Raw genomic sequence first — 15112 nt, 5'->3', positions numbered from 1 at the left:
ACTGCATTGAGGTTTTCTCTAGAGGCCCTCCAAATTGGAAGCAAATCCAATGATGGGATCACGAGATATAGCAGGCGCTACCTCGAGGACCATTTCTTGCCCTAGTTTTCCCTTGGCTAGTGTTCTCATTAGGATCATTGAATTCAAACCTCAAAGAAAATTTTTCATTTGATCCTCTTTTCCTCCCTAATTAGGTCAAGTCCCTCTTTTGTCAATCAACTCCATACCCTTGACCTAGTTTGGGTCCACGTGGGTTCCCTATGGTCTCGCAACTGTATAACTCAAATTCCACAAGGACTACATAAAATCCATTTCTCCATAAGGTTCATTAAGTCTAGGAAGCCCCTTGTCAAGGCGTATCCTCCAACCCTAGGCCAAGGTATCCTCACAACCCTTCTTAGGGAGCTCATCAACTTGCTTCTCAAGCAATTAAGCTGTTTAATTGAGTCTCTCTTGTGAATAGGCTTTAGGAATCACTCCTTATCCAACCATTTATCCATTCATCATTGTGATTCCTCTTATATCACGTCTCCTCCCATCGGTGAAAGTACGTAAAGAGCAGGGAGCCTTAGCTGAGGTGGCATTGGGCTATCACTCGGTTGTTGCCCTTTGACCTAGTAGTTGTTCTATAGGATCCCCTCCTAGGATCCCTGCTATTTTGAGTGGTAACAGGCCTGAAGAGAGATGTTGTCTGGAGGTACTACAACTCTGCTGACGATCTGTGTATATGTCTACTCAAAATTAGTGTCTATCCCAAAAGATGATTGCTTGTCCTCCTCCATCATGGGCTCAACAGGAGTCCTGAGCTGCCCCACCATAGGTAGCTCCTTAGGCACAACATCCTCATCTAGCTCATGCTCCTCAAGGTGATCTCCATGTTGCTATAGGTAGTTGTCGTCTGGGAACTCTGTCACAACTTTGGGTACCTTTGTACCTACTGGCACCTTATCGATGGATGGTCCTATGGGTGCGTGCTCAGCGGTCTCCACCAATGTTTCAATGGGGCTACCAAGGGAAACTCCCACAAAGGTGGCCCCTGTGTCACATTGGGTGTATCTACGTGCTCCTCACAACCTTGCATGCACTCAACCTCATGCTTAGCCTCCTCCTTAGGCTCCTGATGTCTAAAACCAGATCTCCACTTGCAAAATCGCCTCCTGGTCTCATCCTCTAACTGTCCTCCTCTATGCTCCTCAAACGAGAAAGCCCTCCTGATCCTAGGGTCCAATGCCTCATACTCATCAATCCTATCCATGAAGGACCTCCTCAAATCTACAAAGGTGTCAGGTTCCCTCCCCTTCTCCGGTTCATCCAAAAAATGAGGCATGGTAGGTTGGCTAGGCTGACCATGGGTGTTGTTTTGTTGGATTGCGCGTGCATGCACATGGCTTCTCTGTTGGGTATGTCTCAACGTTCACATCATTTGTTGCATCCTCTCTAGGACTTGTTGGTTTTACCTCCTCAATTGTCAGTTCTACCTCATCAACTTCATGATCCTCTGTGTACTCTCCCCTTTCTATGTCATTAGAGTGCCCATAAATTCACTAGTCATTATGTTGCATGGCCAAGGCCTCCATGATCTTGCTAGCTTCCTCATAGCTAGCCAAGATCATGCTCTGGTACCACTGTAATATTCCAAACGAAAAATACAGTAGATAATAGAAGCAAAGAACTACCTACAACTATAAAATTCAAGCTTGCATAGCCATACACAAATAAACATTCAAATGTTGGCAAAAGATCTAAGTCATTGTATTAATAAAATAATTATGAGTACAATAATTGTGATAAGAGAAACCTGGGCTTTCTATAGCAAGCAAGGCCAAAACCAGGTGTCAAATCAATGGCTCTAAGGGCCAGAAAAGCTCCGAGAAGAAACTGCGCCCTGCCTAGTGTAAATTGTTGCTGGAACTAGAAACAATCCTGTATTTGACCCCTCAAAAGTTTCCAGAAATTTCTGCAATTTTCGTTGGAGTCTCCGCACATAAAACCCACTAAAACCTAGAAATAGTTTGGGCAAATTTTACCAATCACCCAGGATCCAAAATTTAAGCTCACTCCTCCCAACTGGCTGCCAAATAACTACAGAAATTTTTTGTTGTTTGGGGCACCAAAACTCCAAAAATTCTGCAAAATCGGGAGCAGACCCCTTGAGGATAGTCCAACAAACCCATAAATGATTTAGGCTAATTCTAACCTCCTAAAATTACCCAAATTTGGTGCTATGCCTTCCTTTCCTGGTTTTGCGTTCCCCGCAATCTACTATTGTTGAATATACCACAAATCCTTCCTCAATTGGTTGTAGGATTGCCCTGCAATTCTCCTTCGGAAGATATGAGTGAAATTCCTCCACAAACCCAACACAAATGAGGTGGATTCTGCCCCACGAATTCTGCCCAACAATACCTCCGTGCAAGCCCTAAATTGGTGAATTTGGCTCTCTCTGAAGCAGCAACCTCCATCCCTGAGATTCTTCAAAAACCCTGGTCCACCCTCAAGGAGATTTCTCCTAAATTCGCTGGCCAGAACTCCCCTTGAAGCCCCTTAACTCAGTGGAACGAATTCTGCTACTGTGTCCTCCTGTAAGCTCAAACTGGTTGAAGCAAGAGCTGATATGACCCACGAACTCCAACAAATCTCTTCCCACTAAGTTCTGAAATTCTCTCCTAGGATGGCACTCTAAGTCCACCGAAGAAAGCGCTAAGGTTTCCGCTTGGAAATCTGCTTGTGCTAAGCAACACTTGGAGTCTTGGCTAAGCAGCTCAAGAGTACTCTACATCATAAATTCAATTTGCCAAAGGCCCCAAAATGACGCCTCTTCCTTCCATTTATCTTTACTGCCCCCTTTTCTATTCTTGTGGACCCCACCAATTCGACCTCCTTCTCCCTAGCTCGATTTTCCTAAGGGGTTCGAATTCCCCTTTTGGGTAGCCCCACATCTCACTACCAATTTAATTTTTCCTTTTCTCTAATGTTGGTGGCCTCCATTTCTCCAAAAATTATGTGGGGACTCTCTCCGTCCATTTTTCCTAAGTTTACATCCCAAAATATCTCCCAACACCCAATTTGCAAAAATGGAAATTCTTCTTAACAAAACTAGCTTAATTGGGGACATTACAAAATGACAAAGCACAGCCTGGAAATATCATTGAAGAGAAGGAAAATACATAGGCCTTGAATACATGTTTCAACATTTTTTGTGGCTGGAAAAGGTTCAAATTTAGAACCACAGTCAGAGAATGTGAGTAATAACTTGTATTTATGTAGTCTACCTTATCAATTAAATATCAGATTCAACAACACAAGGACAACTTATCTCAACAATATCAGTCCATCACATACAAATTTTAAAACGAAAGTTCTGAAAAATCGCAGGAGAGAGAAAAAATAGACCACAAAATACTTTTTTGGACGTTCTTCATCTTTGGAATTGGGAAAATGTCTGAATGACAACACCTCACGGCAAATGAGATCATCCAGGAAAACTCAAATCTGTTTAAAGTTCCACCTTTTTCTGAAAAGTAGATGGTATGTGCACACCATGGGATGAGACTGTCCACCTGTAAATTGGTATTTGGACTTCCATTTGAATCCCAATAAAAGCTTGTCGAAGAGAACTATATTAACACTGCGTTGATATCCTGTGAACTAGAGTATTCAAAGTACTTGTAAAGGCAAGCAATAGAGAAGAGTGAAGGCTGGGATAGTCCAGTGCATTTGCACAAGCATGCAAGAGCTGAGAATAGGGTTACTGGGAACAACTAAATCGGGGGCGAATCAGAGTTCTTCTTTCAATTAATTGGAATATGTGGCATGCTGCCCAGTTTTAAAGAGAAAGACTCTTTCAATCAATTGAAAAATATGTCTGAATGATTTTTTTGTAGACCAAATTAACTGAAGATAAAGAAGTTCCATAAACCAACAATACACTATTTTTAGATTTTCTTGGGCAGTTCTGAAGCCTCTGACAACTTCAATTTGAGTTGGTAAGTCTTAAAAAGTAATTCCGTCTGAGTGTCCTTTGTAGTGGCTCTCTGAATGTAGTTCGATTTTTCTGTGTTGGCATGCTTACGCATTAGATGTCAAAGAAGAATACATTAGAAAAGCATTATATGCAAAATTCGGTTCACTGATGAAATTTTATATCACTTTGTTCTTTGGCAGGCAACTTGATAACAACCACTTCACAAATAGTGTGATTCCTCATTCATATGTTAACATGATACAATTGTTGAAACTGTAAGTAGTTTATCTCTTCATTCTGGATTATTGATGTTTCCAATTGCTATGATATTATCATGAACACATCCATATCCATTTCATTTTTGTTTTTTTCCAAGAGATACAAAGTTGATTATGGATGAGTTTCTTGCATCGTCTACTTTTCCTTGGCACGAAGTGTGACATACTTGAAGAGTAGTGTGAATATTCTAATTTTGAGAAATGAAATTCACTTGAGCATTTTATAAATATTGTTTTTTTATTTAAAAGAAATGCAAGTTATTTTTTGCTTTCTGAAGAAAATGTTTCCTGGATTACTTTATATTTTCTTAAATATTACTTAAAGAGAAATGTAAGGGGAAAACATCCGTCTGGCTGATGGGACCTTAGCCAACATTTGAAATAAGGAATATCTTTGTCGTCCTTGGCATGAATTATACATATTTCTGAAAAATATTTAACATAGCACTAGTCAAAGGCATCATTTCAAGATTAAAAGTTTAAATTTCTTAGTTAAGTTGGAGGTTCAAAGTGTTTCACTTAATCAAAACAAACAACTTTACAAATGTGTGTCAATCCAAGAATAGACACTTTTGATGTGGATTTCAACCAAATTTATTGGGATCCACGTGACAATCATATTTGGCTCATGAATAAAATACCCATATGACTTGGAATAGAAAGATATCTATTAGGATAAATAAATAATACATAAATATATGAGTAAAAATGATAAGATATGATATTACAAATAAGGGCCCTATTGTCACTTAAGTGTACACCTAAGTGTGGGAAAAGTTAATTGTTGTCGCTCAGATGGTACAGACACTGTGACAATGACTTAGTGTGGGGGCTATCACCCTGATCCCTGACCTCTCCATTCTAGCTGTCTCCCATGTAGGAATTTACAGGGTAAGTTCCTCAAACAGAACACCAAAGGACACCGCTCACAACCAGATCGCAGATCAATACACCAGTATTTTTGACGTGGTTAAAACCCTCAAAGAGGGAAACAGTCCACGGCCTGAGCCAACGCGACCACTTCAGGCAATTTATTAATAAAAGAATGAAAATTTACAGAAGCTTCTCTCATAGACGGATTACCCTACAAATGACCCTCCATGCGCTTTAAATAGAAATCATGGACCAATCGGGTGTCAAGCCACGGATCAAGTGTTGGTAATACTGAGGAGAGAATGAACCGTCGGATCACTACATATCGTGACCGTCGGATTGTAAGTTACAAAATGTACATAGTAAAGAAACACACTTTACCTAACCCTATACTAGACCAAGTTGTACTTAACTATTTCCTATGTGTCGGAATATCCTAACATCCCCCCTTAAGAACAACTTGGGATAGGATTGAAGGATTTACAAATATGCCGCAATAGGAGAAGGAAGGAGGCACTAGAGCCTATCCCCCCTTAGTGACAACTTCTTGAACTCCAAGCATAAATAGAATTTTAGTGAACTTCGCCTCTGTGAGAGCCTTTGTAAAGATGTCTGCAACTTGATCATCTATTGAACAATATTGCACTTCAAGAACATGGTCGTGAATGAGCTTTCTGATGAAGTGCATGTGCAGTTCAATGTGTTTGCTGCGCTGATGTTGGACTGGATCTTTGCATAGTTGAATGGCACTTTGATTATCACACCAAAGTGTAGTAGGATGCTGCTGCTGAAAGCCAAACTCTGACAGGATCTGACGAAGCCACAAGGCTTCCTTACTAGCTTCTACGGCACCACGATACTTTGCTTCTGCTGAAGAAAGAGAAATGGCACCCTGTTTCTTGCAAGCCCATGTAATAGGTCCTGAACCAAGAGTGAACACATAACCGGCAGTAGACTTCCGATCATCAGGGTCACCAGCCCAATCAGAATCAGTGAAACCAACCAATAGAGGAGCTGCTTCGGCACTGTAATGAATCCCAAACTGAACTGTACCTCAAACATAACGAAGTATTCTTTTAGCTGCTTTCCAATGACTTTCATGTGGGTTTTGCATAAACCGAGCAACAAGGCCAACAACAAAGGAAAGGTCAGGACGAGTATGGGTTAGATACAAAAGTTTTCCTACAAGTTGACGGTATAAGGTAGCATCAACTTTAGGAGAAGTACAAGTGACTGAAAGTTTGACTCCAGACTGAAAGGGAGAAGGGGCTGGCTTACAGTCTTCCATGTGAAAATGGCGTAGAATATCACAGGCATACTTGGACTGGGAAAGGGAAATACCCTCCTTGGATTGCAAGACTTGAAGACCGAGAAAATAATGTAAGTGTCCTAAGTCTGTCATTTCAAATTTCTTTTTAAGGTTGGACTTCACATGGTTTATAAGGTTGGGATCACTACCGGTAAGGATAAGATCATCAACATAAAGAACAAGAACGATAAGAGACTTGCCCACTTTCTTGGTGTAGACAGTATTGTCAGAATGACACCTAGAAAAGCCAGATTCTAAAAGAAAGCTATCCATTTTGGCATACCAAGCTCGAAAAGCTTGCTTGAGACCATAAAGGGATTTCTTAAGCCGACATACAAGGCTGGAGTTTGTTTTTATAAAGCCAATGGGTTGTTCCATGTAGATTTCTTCATGCAAGTCCCCATGCAAGAAGGCAGATTTAACATCCATCTGATGGACTTCCCATTTGAAAGAGGTAGCAAGGGAAAGAACAAGGCGGATAGAGTTCATTTTGGCAACAGGGGAGAAGGTTTCAGTGTAGTCAATGCCTTCAACTTGTGAAAAACCCTTAGCAACAAGACGAGCTTTATGCTTATCAACTTTCCCATCTGGGCCATACTTGGTTCTGTAAACCCATTTGCATCTAACAAGTTTTCGTCCCTTTGGTAGAGGAACAAGATCCCATGTATCATTTGCCAATAATGAATGATATTCTTCATTCATAGTTGCTTCCCAATCTGGATGGCCTGAAGCTTCTGCAAAGGTGTCAGGATCATAATTCACTGGAGCTTCAGCCAGTAAAGAAGAGGCTCTATCAAACTGAGAACGTGTACGTCGCTGATCTGTAGGATCACTGGCAAGATCACCTGCTGCATCTCGAGTAGCACGGACCCATTTTGGAAGCTGAGGAGCTGAAGGAGGATCCTGAGATGGTGGGGGAGGATTGTCATCCTCACTTTCATCATCTGAAGAAGAAATGTTTTCAAAAGTAGAAGAGATAGGGAGAGGTGGCACATCCGCCAGACTAGGCTCGCAGGCCGATACATTTTCAGCAAATTTTACATCTCTTCTAATGATAACATTTTTGGACTTAAGTGGAATAAGTCTATAGCCTTTGACATCTTCAAAATAACCAACAAAAGTACATTTTTCACTCTTAGGTTCTAAAGCTTTATGCTTTTCATTTGGAATATGGGCCCATGCTTCACTTCTAAAAACACGAAAGTGACTTACATCTGGTTTAATTGAGCTCCATGCTTCTTCTGGAGTGATATTCTTTAAAACCTTAGTAGGAGTGCAATTTATTATGTAATTTTCACAGTTAATTGCTTCTGCCCAAAAACTAAGACCAAGTCCTTTAGATTGTAGCATACAATTAGCCATTTCCTTTAAGTTGCAGTTCTTCCTTTCAGCTACACCATTTTGTTGTGGAGTATATGGAACAATATGTTGCATTTGAATTCCATTCTCAGTGCAAAAGTTGATAAATGTGTTTTTAACATATTCTCCGCCATTATCAGATCTTAGCTTAAGAATTTGATGTCCATATTGTTTTTTAACAAAGGCCTTGAAGGCCAAAAATGTGTTAAATACTGCACTCTTGAGTTTTAAGAAGTATACCCAAGTGTGTATGGAGAAATCATCAATGAAAGTTAAGAAATACTTGCAGCCAGAGAATGAAACAACTGGAAGTGGACCGCATAAATCACTATGCAAAAGCTGTAAAGGGGCTGAGGCGTGCCAAGAGGCACGTTTTTCAAAACTGTCCCGATGATGTTTTCCGAGTACACATCCGGAACAAACACCATCTCTGCAAGATACCATTGGAAGACCTGTCACCATATTTTCTTTACATAGATGCTGAAGGGAGCGATAGTTTAAGTGACCAAATAGCTCATGCCAAAGTTTGCTCACTTCATCGTTATGAGCAACAAATACGGAGGGAAGATTTGATGACCCAAAGTTGTGAAACTTATACAACCTTGTAGAATCATCAACAATGCCAGTAGCCAAAATCTGTCTAGGATTTCTTAGATCTTTAATTACAACATCGTGAGGTGAAAATTCAACAATTTTACCTTCACCTAAATGAGTTATCTGATATACAGATAGAAGGTTGTAGGATAAGGTTGGAACACATAATACATCATTAAATTGACCATTGTCTAGATGAACAGTTCCAGTCCCTACAACATTAAGAGATCTATCATCACCAACATATATATTTTTGGTGTTACAATCATTTAAGGAAGAAAACATGGCTTTGTGTTTGGCCATGTGATAAGAAGCTCCAGAATCAATGAGCCACTCATGAGAATGAGAAGAAGAAGATACATTTAGTGCATAACCAGACCGAGATAATTGACAACCACATGCAGAAAGTGCCATTCCTGAAGATGAAGTTGAAGTTGAAGAGTGATCCAAATGGATGTTATGCTTCTTCATTGCTGCTTCCAAGGCTTCCATCTTCTTAACGCATTTGGATTCTAAGTGGCCATCTTGATTACAAAAGTTGCAATGTCTATCAGTCTTCTTCCATTTGTTTTTATTTGTCTTATCATTTTCTTGAAATGATTTTTCATTTTGAGGCTGAGATTGCTTAGGACCCTTGTTTGGTTTAGGACCATTCTTTTTAAGATATGACTTCTTAGGATTCTTTGAATTTGGTTGCTGCTGGGCGGCTAACCCTTTCTTGGAAAAATTTCCAAGATTAAGAAGACCAAGGTGTAAGAGTTTTTCTTGTTCTCTTATTAAAGAATCACAAAAAGAGTCAAAGGAAGGGGACTTGTAGTCTTGTCCTTGAGAAATGAAGGCTTCTCTTGTAGAATGGAAGGTGGAAACAAACACAGAGTAGGCTGGTCCCAACTTAGTAAGGATGGAATAGATAAGATTACTATCTTGTTTCTTAACCTTAACACCTTCCAAGAGATATCTAAGGGTCTTGAACTTGGACAAGAAATCTTCAATGCAAGAAAAATTATTGGGGTCCAATGTAAGCAACTCATTTTCAAGTTGATGGGCTCTAAGTTCACTTTTAATTCCAAAAACTTTATTGATCTGTTTCATTGCTTCATCAGGAGTATCAAGTTCTGCAATATGGAATCTAAGATCTGGAGAAATAGACATCCCTATCAATCCACGTGCTTGATCTTGCCTATTTTCCCATTTAGCAGCCTTCTCTTCATCTTTCGGTTTGGTTTCTTGGCCTGAGGCTATTCTATAGAGACCTTTACTTCTAAGTAAATCCTCAATGTAGGACAACCATTGGAAGTAGTTGGTGCTGTCAAGAGTAACTTGGTATTGACTTTCCATTTCAACGGAAACTGAAGCTAAAGATGCTGAAACTAAGTGTTCCAATGGATAGATCTTGAAAAATTAGGCTGGTTTAAAAAAAACGGCTCTAAAATGGCTTCCAGATGAAGAAGTTATGGCTTTTTAAAAAAAGTTGTTGAAGATGCTGACGAAGTGCGGGAATGTGCAGAAATGAAAAATCCGCCCCCACAAAAAGGAGATTTGAACCCAAGACCTCTACTCTCATAAACTAGCTTTGAACCAATTGAGCTCTACAAAAAATTTGAGAGAGAGAGGGGGGGGTTGAAGCTTTGGGTTGCGTGCTTGCTTTGAGAAAGCTTTTTTTCCCTACAAAACAAAAAACACAAAACCCAACACGGACATGCAAAGAAAACGAACCTTACGGCTCGAAGTTAGCTTTAGTCGGAAACTAAATATTTTCCTCAATGTTTCTGATTTTCCGAGATCACACTAAGGCGCAGGGAAAAGAGCATACGCATGAGAAAAATCCTTCCTTTCTGTTTCTGATTTGCCCAGATCGCATAGAGTCGCAGGGCAAAGAGCATACGCAGAAATGAAAGGTATAGATCCGGTAATAAAAAAAGCTAAATAATCCGAAACCGAAATAAACAGAGAGAAAATAACTGTAAACTGCAAATAAACACTGTATACCTCTAGATCTTAAAAATGACGCAGCTAGGGATACTGGAAACCTTTTTGCGTGAAACGAAAGGGGTTCCTCACTGGAACAGATGCTCCCAACACAATAGAGCAGTCCTCTCAGCCCGAAAGTAGTCAGAAACAGTAGATCTGGGAAATGACAGTCGGATTCAGTTCTACCGGCTTCAGATTTGGATCACCAACGGACGCGGCCCTCAAATAGCTCTGATACCATGTAGGAATTTACAGGGTAAGTTCCTCAGACAGAACACCAAAGGACACTGCTCACAACCAGATCGCAGATCAATACACCAGTACTTTTGACGTGGTTAAAACCCTCAAAGAAGGAAACAGTCCACGGCCTGAGCCAATGTGGCCACTTCAGGCAATTTATTAATAAAAGAATGAAAATTTACATAAGCTTCTCTCATAGACGGATTACCCTACAAATGACCCTCCATGCGCTTTAAATAGAAATCATGGACCAATCGGGTGTCAAGCCACAGATCAAGTGTCGGTAATACCAAGGAGAGAATGAACCGTCGGATCACTACATATCGTGACCGTCGGATTGTAAGTTACAAAATGTACATAGTAAAGAAACACACTTTACCTAACCCTATACTAGACCAAGTTGTACTTAACTATTTCCTATGTGTCGGAATATCCTAACATCCCAACATTAGGCTATGGGGGGTAGTCCCTATGGAAATGTGAAGGCGAAGGACAAGTTGGCAACTCACAAGTCTAGGGGACGATTGAGTGGCCCATCTACTTGGTTAAATTTTACAATACTTAAAGATTAGATTAAATTCAAATATGAGACCAGTGCCTTATGGAGTCAAATTCTTGCTTATTATTGATTGAAAACCAAGCAACTGGATGGACAATTGCTACTTAGATGCTTTACTAACCTATATGTGATGCAAATCCTAAGACCTACGTGTGATGCAAGAATCTTGGTTATTTTTAGTTATATGCCTATTCTAAATAAGACCTTCCTCTTAACTATTTTGGAACCATTCTTTAGAGTAGGTTGTGGGATGGAAGCCAATGGGAAGCAAGAAAAGGCTTGATTAATGATACCTCCCCATGTGTTCCAACCACCGGATGCCTCTGGCGTTGTAGAGACTGTGGCTCTAGCGATTGCAAGATCACCGTGTTAACTACTAGAAAGGTGTTGAATCCCTCAAGCTAAATTGAGAAAACGGTGGCCCTAGATGTCTATCAACCACGCTTATGCTTGGAGGTAAGTTATTAATGAAACTAGACTTAGAATGCTTATATGCAAGATTATTGGGTGCTTCTTGAGTTAAGATTGTTTAAGTCTTTAAGTACTTAAGTTATGATTAGCCTTTAATGACAAGAGTACTTAATAATAAATGGTGACACAATCTTACAACCAAGAATGTGCCAAATTATTGAGTGCCAATGTTAAACAACAGATCAATCCACAAGATGCTTAACCAATGGTATCAATATAGAATGATAATGACAATTACTTGAGATAATTTAAATTTTAAAGTCTTCCAAGCAGTGTTACTTAGGAGCAGGAGCGAAAGTGGGGAGCGGGAGTGAAAACGAGAGCAGGAGCGACATTTTCAGAAGCTCCCAGTTTGGGAGCGAATCCTGGAGCAATTTTTTAAAAATATATATATTTTTTATATTTTGATACATATATGTCAACAAAAACATGTAGAATGATGAATTAGATATAAAAAAACATAGATTGATCATTGAACCATATCACATCAATCATCTAGAAGTTATAATCTTCATCAACCACGTCCACAAGTTAGTAACATACATATTACAACTGCAACATATTGAGTCTCATGAATCATGATTCATCAAATTCAATCTTAAAGTTTCAACTTCAAGCTTTCAAAATTGAAAATTCAATATATAACATTTATCATCATTGATCACCAAAGTTGTACTTGTAAGCTAAGTTTAACCATTACAAGAAATAATATCTAAGTTTCTAACTGTTAACATGAAATGAAATGTTATAAAATGAATTATGAAATGAAATGAAACAACTTTAGTCTTTCACGAAGCATCATATTCATAATTCACAATCATTACCAATGAGTTATAATTGCCAACTTCAAACTTCAAACTTTCATTGTCACAGTCATATATTGTTTACAAAAAATATCATTATGATATGAAAGAGTCAAGAGTCAAGAGTCAAGGACTGTAGAGTCAATAGTTATGAAAACTAATAGAAACTAGAAAAGACAAGTAAATTGTAAATCTATTATCTACTATTGCATGTGGCCCTTGCCACAAGAGTCTACTGTATGAGCAGGTCGTGGTGGTCTTCTAGAAGTCTCTCGTGCAGACGACTGACTAGAACTAGAAGGCACATGCCCTCCACGTGAGGGTGTAGATGGAGGTGGCGATAGAAAAGGAACAAGACTCGGAACTCAAGCACTACTACTGGATGGTGGAGGTGGCATGGCTGTTGCAGCTGCTTCATCTTCATCCCTTATAAGTTCCTCTTCCAGTTCTTCAAGATGTATAGTGCCATCCTCCAAATTGTCATCCTCTGGGTGGTTGTCCCAAATTTTATATGTTGGATCCTCATAAGCCCGATCACAGTAATGACTCAACAACCTCAAGTTCCAATGCATGTAAGCAAAGCTTTCTGCCTGGTTTTCATTGAATCTGTTTCTTTTCACATTATGTATGAAGCTGTAGGTGCTCCAACACCTCTCTGCAGAAGAAGTATTTACAACCTGTGATAGAACTTTTTTTTCCAATTTTGGCAAAAGTCCCTGACCGCCATATGATTCCCACCATGTGAGAGCATCAAATCTGTCTCTGTCTTCCATTGCATGGAAGGTACCAAACAAACCAATGCCACTAATGTATCTTCCTAATTCAAGGCGCACACTAGCACATTCCTCCCTGTTAGGTATCAACTTTTCTAATGCATCCAAATATCCTCTAGTTACCTCTTCATCTAAATGGGGTTTGGTCCTAACCCCACCCCCTAGTGCAAGTTGGCCCAACCAAGATGTAGAGTAGTATTTTGGCGTAAGGATATACGCCAAGCAACATAGTGGAAGATTAAGTTTATTCCACCGTACACACACACAATCGTGAATCAGTTTGTACAAGTCGGGATCATTGTTATGAACAATATTTTTTATTTGTCCCAACATGGTATCCATCTGCTCATACACCTCGCCAATCACTTGTTTATAACTTTATCTATATCTGCAAACCAAATCATGTGATAAATGGGCTTGGTGAAATCCAATACTTGCCTCACATTTGCGCAAACCATACCATCAAGAGCGGCCTCCTCCACCAGTTCAAAACCTCGCCAGTCAGCTGCATTTGTAGCCCTTTCCTTTAATGCCTGCCAGTGTGGACTTGATACCATGCTAGCCAATGACTCTCTTACCTTCAAAAGGCGCCTGAAGGTGAGGTAATAACTACCAAATCTAGTCCTCACAATCTTCAACAACTCCAATCTTGAGTGACTGCGGAAAAGGCCATGGGTATTGCTATGATTTGCAATAAATTTTATCATTTGTTTGCCTTTCTTGTACAAATCACCAATCCATTTGTATTGTTCATTTTTGTTCTTAACAACATCATGCATCAAAAGGTTCAATGTGTGAACCAAACACCCAGACCAAAATATGTTGGGGTATTTATCCTCAATAATTGGTCCCGCTGACTTACAATTAGAAGCATTATCAGTGATGACTTGGATGACATTCTATGGCCCAATACGGTCAATTGTTTCAAGTAATGCTTCTGCAATGTTGATGTCGGTCTTGAACTTCTCTGAGTAATCATATGCATTTAGAAAGATGGCACCACTAATAGACACAGCAAGAACACTTATCAATGGCTTGCCTTTTACATTTGTCCATCCATCAGATACAATGGACACCCCATGGTTAGTCCAAGAACTTGTCATTCTATTCAAAGAATGTGATATTTTTTCCTTTTCATGATCAAGTCCAACGGTTCTTGCCTTGTCATACCCAGGGCTCTTGTATCCTTTAGGGGCATCATTTATGGCAGAAACCATTTTATGCCAATAAAGTGAGCGAAGAACATTGAATGGTATCCCACATGCATAGAGAAACCTGTAAACAATTGAATCCACATCATTCCTACACCCCTCATTAAGGAAATCTGATATGGTTCTACGCCTTAAAGCTGGTGACCCAATGCCTCCATATCCACTACCTTGGGAGGATGCTGAAGGAGTTCTTTGTGCTTGTGATTGTGAGCTTGGTTCAAAGAAACCCCTTGATTATTTAGATTTGTATTGGGCTTCCTCCTCTCCCCTTATGTATTTGGCCCTATTTGTTGCTGACACAACTGCCCAAGTTTTAATTCCTATTTGTTTAGCTCCATCCCATGGCCTTTTCCTGCAGAGGTGTTTTCTAGCATGGGTGTATGAACCTGTGTAATTATTGTTGCAATGGGGGCAATAAAATTTAGTGGTTCCACCCCCTTTCCCTACTTCAGGCCTGTTAACATATTTCCACAATGGGGTTTGGTCTTGTTTAGTTTTTTGAGACTCATGTTCACCCTCCTCCAGCTCCTCCTCACCGAGGTTTTCATCAAATCCACTTTGTCCCCCTTCTTCATCCCCCTCTTCATTTTGACCCCTCCTTTTCCTACTCTCCAGCACCATAATAACCAGAAAAGGGACCAAGAAGAAGAAAATGCCAAGAAATATAACCAGGTCCATGATGTTTGAAATTTGTAGTTTTGAATCTG

The 15112-nt window shown here is 39.8% G+C and overlaps 1 protein-coding gene across 3 annotated transcripts in view; it reads left to right on the top strand.

The window, feature by feature from the left end:
• LOC149194226 (putative LRR receptor-like serine/threonine-protein kinase At1g06840) overlaps positions 1-15112 on the top strand; it is a 404279-nt gene that overhangs the window by 177467 nt on the left and 211700 nt on the right. For all 3 annotated transcript variants that reach the window (XM_089407379.1, XM_089407380.1, XM_089407378.1), the window contains one exon: positions 4165-4239. In XM_089407379.1, the coding sequence (XP_089263505.1) occupies positions 4165-4239 (75 nt within the window). The remainder of the gene's footprint in view (positions 1-4164; positions 4240-15112) is intronic.

Source organism: Pinus tabuliformis, chromosome 2_2 (assembly GCF_031772625.1).
Source record: "Pinus tabuliformis cultivar Carrire ecotype Pingquan chromosome 2_2, CPIR1, whole genome shotgun sequence".
In the NCBI taxonomy this organism is placed as follows: Eukaryota; Viridiplantae; Streptophyta; class Pinopsida; order Pinales; family Pinaceae; genus Pinus; species Pinus tabuliformis.
The sequence above is the reverse complement of the archived record's forward strand: the minus strand, read 5'-3'. Positions and strand labels throughout refer to the sequence as shown.